Genomic DNA, 9,609 nt, shown 5'->3' on the forward strand with positions numbered 1-9,609 from the left:
GGTTTGTGGGTAGGCACGAGGATAGAGATGTACAACATGATCCCTATTCCTGACCTCGCTTAGCTAAGGAGCAATAGCCAACTTGATTTTTACTGATGATGTTCACATTGAAAACTAATTAAAGTGTTCTTGCAGATTGCTCAGTAACTGAATTTATTGAATCTAGTGAACTATGGATGACATATAACGAGATTCCTGAAATTTTGTATATTTCTGACAATTTTAAGCATAATATTAAAGATGAACAAACACAAACAATTTGGGTTAACTTGAACTTTTTATATATTTTTTAATCTGCTGAGTTATATAGGGTTTAGGGTTTAGGGTTAGTAAATCAAATAGGGTTTAGGGTTTAGGGTTAGTAAATCAAATGTTTTAGTAAGAAATGCAAGGAGGAGACGGCATAAATTTCACAGAATTGAAAACTAAAACAATAACCAAATAAGGTTTGAGTTTTTTTTTATTGAAAAAGAAAAATCAAGAAACAAAAAAAAAATGAAAACATTACTAAACCAAACGATACGATAAGACGCTAATAATCAAGAATGCACAAAAAAAACATTAAAACTCCGTGGTTAACCTAGAAGATCGAATATGTTAAATACTTATTATATCTATATATATATCTAGTCTATGATGGGTCACTTCAAAATCCAAATTAAATTCTCTTGGTTCACCTTAGTCTTCTCTTCACCAGCACTTGCCTTCTTCCTCTTCCCCTTTCCTCTTTCAATGCTCTAAAACAAAGACAAAAAAGAAAAAAGAAAACCACGTGAGACGAAATAATATCAAGCCACTTCCAAGAGTTCCAAGCAGGTCATTGCAATTTGCAAGTGCACAAAACTCCATGAACTCACACACAATTTTCCCATAGTTCAAGAACAAACCTGCTCCTCTCCCTTCTTTCAACAAACTCATTATCAACACTAATGTTTCAATCACTAATATTCATAGCATACATTAGTCTCAACAAGTCACATCTAGCTGATCTGTTGGGTGTGGTTATGTGTAAGAACTATGCATAATTTACATGTCAACCCGTGTGTTATGTTATTGTAATCAAACTCTACCTAGCTACAAAATTTTGCAGGCATGGAGGCCTATCCAGGACATTCCATGCTTCCTCCAATTTCAGCCTGCAATCAAATCATACAAAATCGAGATTAGAGTAGCGAATCAAACAAGAAAAACGTTCAGATTGAAAGCTTACATGGATCCATGGTGGGGGCTTTGTTAAGGATATTTAGTAATAAATTATAGTTTACCATATATATTATATTTGATATTTTATTATAAGGCAAATATCTAACATTTCCCTTATTACTATAGATATCTTTCCATTTATTGTTATTTCCATTTATTACTATTTCCATATCCTTGTAATTTATTTGATTATAAATAAGATAACTTTCACACCATTTAGGTGTGGTGGATTCAGCAAACATTCACAGGCTTCCTGGTTCGTGACTGTCGATGTTTTCAAGTCCCTGACTAGTTTGTTGATTGGCTTGTTGATTCTGTGAAAGAATTGTGTTTTAAATAGTACTGAGAAAATTTGCTAAAACCACCCAATACTATTCACGAAAATTCTCTATCTATAATCATCGAATAAATTGCAAATGAAATAGAAAGAGCCTTAAATGAATACAATATATTATTTCCTATAATCAAATATGGTACCTAAACATCTAAATATTTGACGGTAATAAAATGTCAATTATGGTACCTATGGTAAATCGTAATAGAAGGCTAAATATCCTTAATCGATACCACAATGGTTGTAAGTTGCAATAACTATTTAAAGAGCGATAATGATACCATAGTTTCGTCGCACAACAACGTACACAGTTGATCTAAGAACAGAAGAGAAAATGCAAAGAGCAATATTATCTAAAAATTTATATTGATAACGGGTATGGTTTCAATTTAATATACAGCTTTTATCAAATATAATCATCTATTATATATAATTATCTACCATATATATATATATCTTTATAACATTTTATTTTTACCCCATTTTCATATATAATTTTACTATTTATAACAATCCAATAATAAAGACTAACAAAGAGATTAGGGGCTAGATACCTGTCGGGAAGGCTGTGATACTGCGGCTGGCGCAGGCATCTGTTGGGAACCGAGAAACTGCTGATATCCATGGAGTGAACTTGAGGCCTCTGGCGGGTTTATATTTTTCATTCCTGGTAAGCTGTGGAAGTGATCCGACTGATTTGTTTCTTGAATTCTTGAATTCTGATGCGCCATATTGAAGGCTGGGAATGAGAAAGTTGGGCCAAGTTGAGCAGCTCCAGATTGCCTTGGAAACATTGGCCCAGCTAACAAGTTGGGGTATGGCATCATGGGACGGTTCACACCTGTTTCCATGCCCATGCCCATGCCCATTCCAAGTCCCATTCCCATTGGCGGCATGAATTGTTGGACCCCAGGAAACATCATGGGCACCATACCACATCCCATGGACATCATCTGCATAGAAACTGGTCAATATTCGTATTACTTATCATGCATACTGTACCACGTTTGTCATGCTACAACCAACATTTTCACCAAAATTTTATCAGATTCTATGGGGAAATCATCACGCAGATGTGAGTCCCATCCCCAATCTTTTGATCACAATTATGCAAACTCAGTAATATCAAGTAATATCAAAAGAGGTAGAATACTCCTCTGCAAGTGTGAGATCCCACGTTGGTTGGGAAGGAGAATGAAACATTTTTTATAAGTGTTGAAACTTCTTCCTAAAAAATGTCTTTTAAGAACCTTGAGGTGAAGTCCGAAAAGAAAAGCTTAAAGAGTACTATTTGCTAGCAATAGGCTTGGGCTGTTACAAAGGGTATTTGAGCCAAACACCAGGCGATGTGTCTGCTATAAGACTAAGCCTCAAAGGGAGTAGACACGAGGTAGTGTGCCAACAAGGAATTGGTCATCGAAGGGGGTGGATTGTGAAATCCGGGAGAACAAAATATTCTAAACCTAGAAATAATACATGACAGTAGTAGAGTAGTAGAGTAGAGGAAAGAACACTGATAAATACCGACGATGAAAGGAAAAAACCATAAGGGTCACAAGTGCTCCATGCAAATCTTCAGACTGAATAGACGTGAGATGTCAAATAAAGCCAGCAAAAATCCAATTATAGTTAACTCCATCCAAAGTAGATGTATTCATACTTGAAATAAGAACATGAGTAAACCCAAATGGTCAAGTGTTAGTACCCTCACTACTAAATAGCACGAAAATGTATGCCCAACGTGATTTTGAGTAAACATGGAAGAGGTAACCAACCTGAACTTGCAACTGAAGTGACTTCAAGTACTCAATTGCCTCATCCAACATTGAAGCTTTGTCTACCTGAAATTTGAGAAAATATTAACCAAATCTCAGTGAACAAATTAAAATGGGAAGAAATAATTTGATCTACGCACTGATTTCAGGTGTTGGAAATTGTCTCGCTAATTGGATATGCACCTTGTTACACCGAGGTATGAGCTCCTGCAAAGCTTTCATCTTTTCATTTATCCTATCTCTTCTTCTCTGTAATGTAGGGATGTTTTCCATGAACAGATGAATAACAAAAACACAGAAGAAGATACACTGTCCTTTATATAACAGCAGCAAATTACTCACTCGCTCAGACAGATTATGGACCTCAGCAGCACGAGATCTCTTTGTAGAGGTTGATCCACGAGCTTGCTTCTTCGCATCAGTAGCTTCGAACCCGACGTCCTTTGGCAAATGTTTATAAAGTTAAGACTTTTAATGAGGCCTTGAAAAGCTAGAAAGTGGCACCAAAGCAGTAGCCTCATCAAGCATGAGCATCAGAATTTATATGCGCAGAGGAAGCACGCAAAAATCCACTCATAGTTCAATATGTCCGAGCCACAGTACAAATGCTCTTCCTACATGAATTAGTCTCAAGTCTACCGCTAGTAGATATTATCATTTTTAAATTTCTCTTTTTAACTTCTCTTTATAAAACGCATCTGTTAGGAGAGGTTTTCACACCCTTATAAAGAATATTTCGTTCTCCTCTCCAATCGATGTGGGATCTCACAATCCACCCCTTCTGGGCACAGCATTCTTGCTGACACACCGTCTCGTGTCCACCCCCTTCGAGATTCAGCCTCCTCAATGGCAGACACGTTTTAAAAATCTTGAGGGAAAGTCCGAAAGAAAAAATCTAAAGAAGACCATATCTACTGGCGATTGACTTAAGTTGTTCAATTAAAGATAATAATCTCGTTGGATTGGATTTATCTGCAAAATTCTTCTGAACATATTTTTAACTAATTGGACTTGTTTCACAGGTTTTGATTCTAAGAGTATAATAAAATATATACAACAATCCCTCGTATCAAAAAAAAAAAAAAAAAAAAATCTTAGAGCTTTATCATCAGCACCATTACTCTGTATCCTCAAAAAATCCAGTAACCACCAAACTCTCTACCCTATGAATGGAAACTTTCTTTATCATCAGCACCATTACTCTGTATCCTCAAAAAATCCAGTAACCACCAAACTCTCTACCCTATGAATGGAAACTTTCAACAGCTAATAAGAATGCTCTCTGATCCAGAAATTGTCATTTTTTCATTCATACTGACATTGCTATTATTGCTATTCCTTAAATACTACCACAAGTAAGATTACTTGGTTAACAATAAATGAGTATGGAGATTCAAACCTCTAAATTACTTTTAGTCGAGCTGGAACGTACCATTTCCATCTTAGCTAAACATTTTGGACTTTTCTATATGATCACCCTAAAACTTTTAATATATGCAACAATCTTAGTATTTGTTTTATTTGATATGTTAATTTATACCAAAAACTAATATGGGTTTTTTTACAGATTCAATATATAAAATTCATCTAATCTAAAATTTTACGAAGTGATAGCATTGTTTTCTTTTTTTTCTTTTCTTTTTTCAGCTGAACAACACACGAAATTCTAAAAGAAATTGATGATATGCATCTTAATCATGCTGCTAAATGCTACAAATATCCATCAAAAACACCCATAAATATATATATATTCTATATGGTCCGGTAATTTTCTTAAGGTATATGGTGGAAATCATTATCCGTAATCATATAATATATTCTATCAATCATGAGAATCAATGGGAAACATCCTCTCAAAAGAAGAAGAAAAATCAGGAATGAAAGGGACATAAAATAAAAATAAAAATAAAAATAAAAAAGTTAAATAACGCCAGATTAACCGAGTTTGTAGCAAGACTCACCGGGCTGTAGCATTGGTAGTCGGAATCATCCATTTCTTTCCCTTTCCGCTTCCGGTCCTCAAGACTCGTCGTCCTTTGAATCGATTCTGTTTCACCACCTATCATCTTCATCAGCCCTACACCATTACCAGTCGATGTAGCCGCTACTCCACCACTGCTCATAACCGCGCAGGCTAAATCACCGATTGATGCATCGGCCGTAGCCGTCCTCTGTAATTCCGAAGCCGTAGATTCGAGCGTCAACACCGTTGTGTTGCTCGAAGTCGAACCAACCACCGGAGATTCTCTTACTATGCTCTTCGAATTCGACGGAGGAGATTCGACCGTAGGTGTGAACCTCGAGAAGAGTCCGAAATTATTTACCTCTGTTTCCGGTTCCGTTCTTCTCATTGGTGGTATTGGCGGCCGAGCAGCCATCGTTGAAGTCGCCGTCGTCGTTAACGGCTGAAACTCCACGCCACGACTAGTACGAATTTGAGAAGAAACGCCATCGTTTTGCTCAATACTCTGAGGATCCGAATGATAGAGGAGTTCATTGCAGAAGCTATTCTCCAAGGTAGAATCATCGACAAGAGGATAATGAAGCCACGAAATCATTTCATCTTCCTGCATGAAAAGCTGCGGCGGTTCCTCTTGTTGAAAAGGTTGATTATCTCCACTCGTAATTTGCTCGGCGGTTGTTGAAGGTGGGGATTTCGTTCTAAATTTCTGGTTCTGATTTTGCATAATCACCTGCCCGTTCTGCCAAAGAAGTTCCATAACCTCGCCGTCTGACCTGTTTTTAAAGTATCCGGCCTCGCATCCATCAAACTAATCTCGAATCGAGAAACAATAAAGAAATAAAGAAACAAACAAACACTCACATGGAAGATGTTTTGAAGCGCGATTGCACGGAAGAATTAGAAAGCGAGAAATCTTCGTCCCTCTCGAAATCAGGAACGCAGTGATTCATCCTTTTTTCTAGGCAACTTGAGTAATTACTGACGACTTCCAGAAAACAACAAAACCAAATTCCTGAATCAACAAGAAGTCGAATCCGTTCAACAGTTAATTACGTCTCCTGACGCTCTGAAACCGCATCAAAACTGAATGATCGAACGTCGGCGGAACTAAATTCCAGAATCAATAAAAGGCCTCCCAAGTCCTTGAACTCTCTCTACAAATTACTCTCGAGAAAGTTCTTATTTCGTCTGTTTCCCAAACGTACTGCCCTTTTTCCATGGCCGTTCAAATTGTTTGTTGTCTTTCATGGTTGCTCATAGTTGCTTACAAACTGCTCTAATGGAAAGATAAACACAGAAACCACTAACCAGAGCTCTGGTTGGGCCTTTTGCCTGCAAAACTTTGCTTGTCGTGAGAATGTGAAAGCTCTTCGCTGCCGTCAATCTCCGGGATAAGCTCTCTCTCTCCTCCTCTCTCTCTCTCTTCTGTGCTGAATAAAGAGAACGGAAAAGGACGAGTTGGGGTTTTGACAGTTATGCGCCCAAATCAATGTACTCTCTTTCCCGAAGAGCATTTGTCTTTTTAAACAAAAATAAATAAATTATTTCAAACTTTAAAATATTATTATTTACGATTATGGGCTAACCACAGTAGATATTGTCTACTGCTAAATGGTCTTGTACGAATGAAGATAGTATTCTTGTACGAATGAAGATAGTATTCCTTGATTATAAATGGATGATCATTCTCTAAATTAGCCGATGTGGAATTTGATCCAACAGACGTGAGATCTCACAATTCATCCTCTTCGAAGCCAAGTATCTTTGCTGACACTCGTTTCTCTCTCTAATCAATGTGTGATCTCATAATCTAAAGTCTAAAAATGACAATATCTGCTATTCTTGGACTTGGACGGTTACAAATGGTATCAGAACTAGACACCGGATACATGGAACTAATTGTAACGACCTAATCCGCCTCGTAGATAGTCTTACGAAGGATAAAGGCGGACAATATCTGCTATTTTTGGGCTTGGACAGTTACAAATGGTATCAGAACTAGACACAGAATACATGGAACTAATTGTAACGACCTAATCTGCCCCGTAGATAGTCTTACGAAGGATAAAGGCGACATTAGTGTCAAAGAGGAAGGGCAATTTCAAAAGTCATGCACCCACTTGTTGCATGGAGGACAAATCGAGCTTGATGTTGACGAGTAACGAAACACCAAAGCTATATTAGCGACTTATTCAAAAACGAAGTTTTCTATTGAAAAAACCTTATATGAATTGAAAGTCGGCTCAATCATAAAAACTCAATAGCTGAAATGACTTTTGTTGGTCTGTAGTTATAATCATCACTCTTGGATGCGAAGAATAAACAACTTGATCATGTCGTAAGGAAATGTCGAAGCTATGAAGTGTCGAATCCTTATCCGAATTTTGAACATGAATCGTTATAGCTTTTAGTCTTAGAAGTGAAAAATAAGTAATCCGATCAATGGCGGGATCATCAGGTGCCGAATTCTAGATATGGGTCATTATAGTATTGCAGTCTTCACTCTTAGAAACGAGCAATAAGTAACCTGACTATGTCGCAAGAAAATGTCGGGTTATCAGATACCGAATTCTTAATATATGTCATTATAGTATTGTAGTCTTTTCTCTTAGAAATAAGGAATAAGTAACCATATGGCACGGAAATGTTGGAACCATCAAGTGTCGAATCATGACCGACCGACAAACGGAAAAGAACCTTAATCCAACATAATCCTTTGGTTGTTCAAGTAAGGTGTTTATGTATTGTCGGTGAAAGGGCTGATTTATCCATTATTTTCTAGCTGTTCCGGTGATTCGCAGAGCACGGTGCAATTAAATGAAGTGGAGTATGGATGGTCCACGACGAAGTAAATAAGTGATGCGGGAATTAAACGGGACCAACAGCGGGTGCACGTGGTCCTTGAAAGAGAGAGATGCAGAGGATAATTATTGGTGGGGACAATATTTTATTATGCAAAAAAAATAAAAATGTATGGGAAAATACGTGTAGAGATGAAGATTCCTAATATAGGCAATCGGGAGAGTCATAAATAGAGACGAAAGTCGGCCATAGTGATCTGAGAGTTCTATGTAGAAGGGTTCTCGCTCAACGAATCAAAGACACGCCAGGGATAACAGGTTGATGACTCCCAAGAGCTCTTATCGACGGAGTCGTTTGGCACCTCGATGTCGACTCATCACATCCTAGAGCTGACGAAGGTCCCAAGGGTTTAGTTGTTCGCCGATTCAAATGGTACGTCATGCCTGGTTAAATTTTTGAAAAACAAAAAAAAATTACATACTTGCTTGTCGAGCTAAATAAGTAACGAGCACACCAAACAACAAATTTTCAAGTTGGTTCGTGAGAGTTGACATTTTTTTGATCGGGTCAACCCGACCAACTCGTAAATAGGGTTACAACTCAATCTTACTCTACTCTACTCTGCTTTTTAAATTATTATAAAGATTAATAGTATTTAACGTTTATAACCGACATCAGTGATGTGTTATCACTTGTGAATGTTTGATATTTAAGTTTTAAAATAATTCTTAAAAGAAACCCGACAACTTAGCCCGAAAATAAAAGATTGTGAACTATAATCAGGTTGATCGGGTCACCAACTTAATCCAATTTGAAAATACCCTTAATTTCAATTTTTTAATGACATAAAATACTTTTAGTTTGAAAAATTCTACACAGTCAGGTTTCTAAATAACCTGACCGTTATATATTTATTAAAAAAATAATTTAATTATTAAATATACATTTTTATTTATACCTTATCTCAAAAATATCTCTAAAATTAAAATATCATATTATTAGTTTCACACTTTTTTTCAAAAATATCAAACTTTTTAAAAAAATATATAATTTAACCTTCAAAATTAAATTTTTAAAACTTTTTTAAAAAATTCAAAAATACATTTATATTACTATCCATTTTTAAAATACTTATAAATTTTCAAAAATTACATTAAAAAATTAAAAAATTTAGACCTAATCTATGAATCGTTTGATAATAATTTATTTTTTAAAAATAAGGGATTATTTTTTTTTTTTTATGAATATTAATCAAATATTTTAAATTTTAAGAGTATTTTTAAACTAAATATTAACGAGTTATATTAATTTTTTTTAAGGGATTCATCATTTTTATTTATTTAAATTATATATTTTTATTTGTCCTTTAGTAATATAATTATTTATTATATCCATGAGTACTCCAAAGAACTGATTTTATTACCATAAAATAATACTAAATTTATTGAAGCGACGTTTAATTATATATATATATATATATATATATATATATATATATATATATATATTTTTTTTTTTTTTTTTTTTTTTTT

At 35.4% G+C, this 9,609-nt stretch overlaps 1 protein-coding gene across 5 annotated transcripts; it reads right to left on the minus strand.

Moving 5' to 3' along the window:
• Positions 1-431: 431 nt before the first annotated feature.
• LOC111463933 (transcription factor PIF1-like) lies at positions 432-6,767 on the minus strand. 5 transcript variants are annotated; one of them, XR_002713961.1, is made up of 10 exons: positions 6,137-6,767; positions 5,274-6,048; positions 3,655-3,753; positions 3,496-3,561; positions 3,313-3,378; positions 2,092-2,490; positions 1,454-1,517; positions 1,211-1,228; positions 1,071-1,136; positions 432-737 (listed from the first exon to the last, which is right to left on the minus strand). XR_002713961.1 is itself a non-coding variant. In XM_023107911.1 (9 exons), exons 1-9 carry the CDS (start codon positions 6,223-6,225, stop codon positions 1,132-1,134), a joined length of 1,581 nt encoding a protein of 526 aa, XP_022963679.1. In that variant the 5' UTR covers positions 6,226-6,767; the 3' UTR covers positions 872-1,131. The 5 variants fall into 5 exon arrangements, 3 of the variants coding, with proteins under 3 accessions (XP_022963681.1, XP_022963679.1, XP_022963680.1); XR_002713960.1 differs by lacking the exon at positions 432-737 and adding an exon at positions 3,062-3,117 and having other exon boundaries at positions 872-1,136; positions 2,092-2,501; XM_023107911.1 differs by lacking the exon at positions 432-737 and having other exon boundaries at positions 872-1,136.
• Between the last annotated feature and the right edge of the window lie 2,842 nt (positions 6,768-9,609).

Source organism: Cucurbita moschata, unplaced genomic scaffold, assembly GCF_002738365.1.
Source record: "Cucurbita moschata cultivar Rifu unplaced genomic scaffold, Cmos_1.0 Cmo_Scf00029, whole genome shotgun sequence".
NCBI lineage: Eukaryota > Viridiplantae > Streptophyta > Magnoliopsida > Cucurbitales > Cucurbitaceae > Cucurbita > Cucurbita moschata.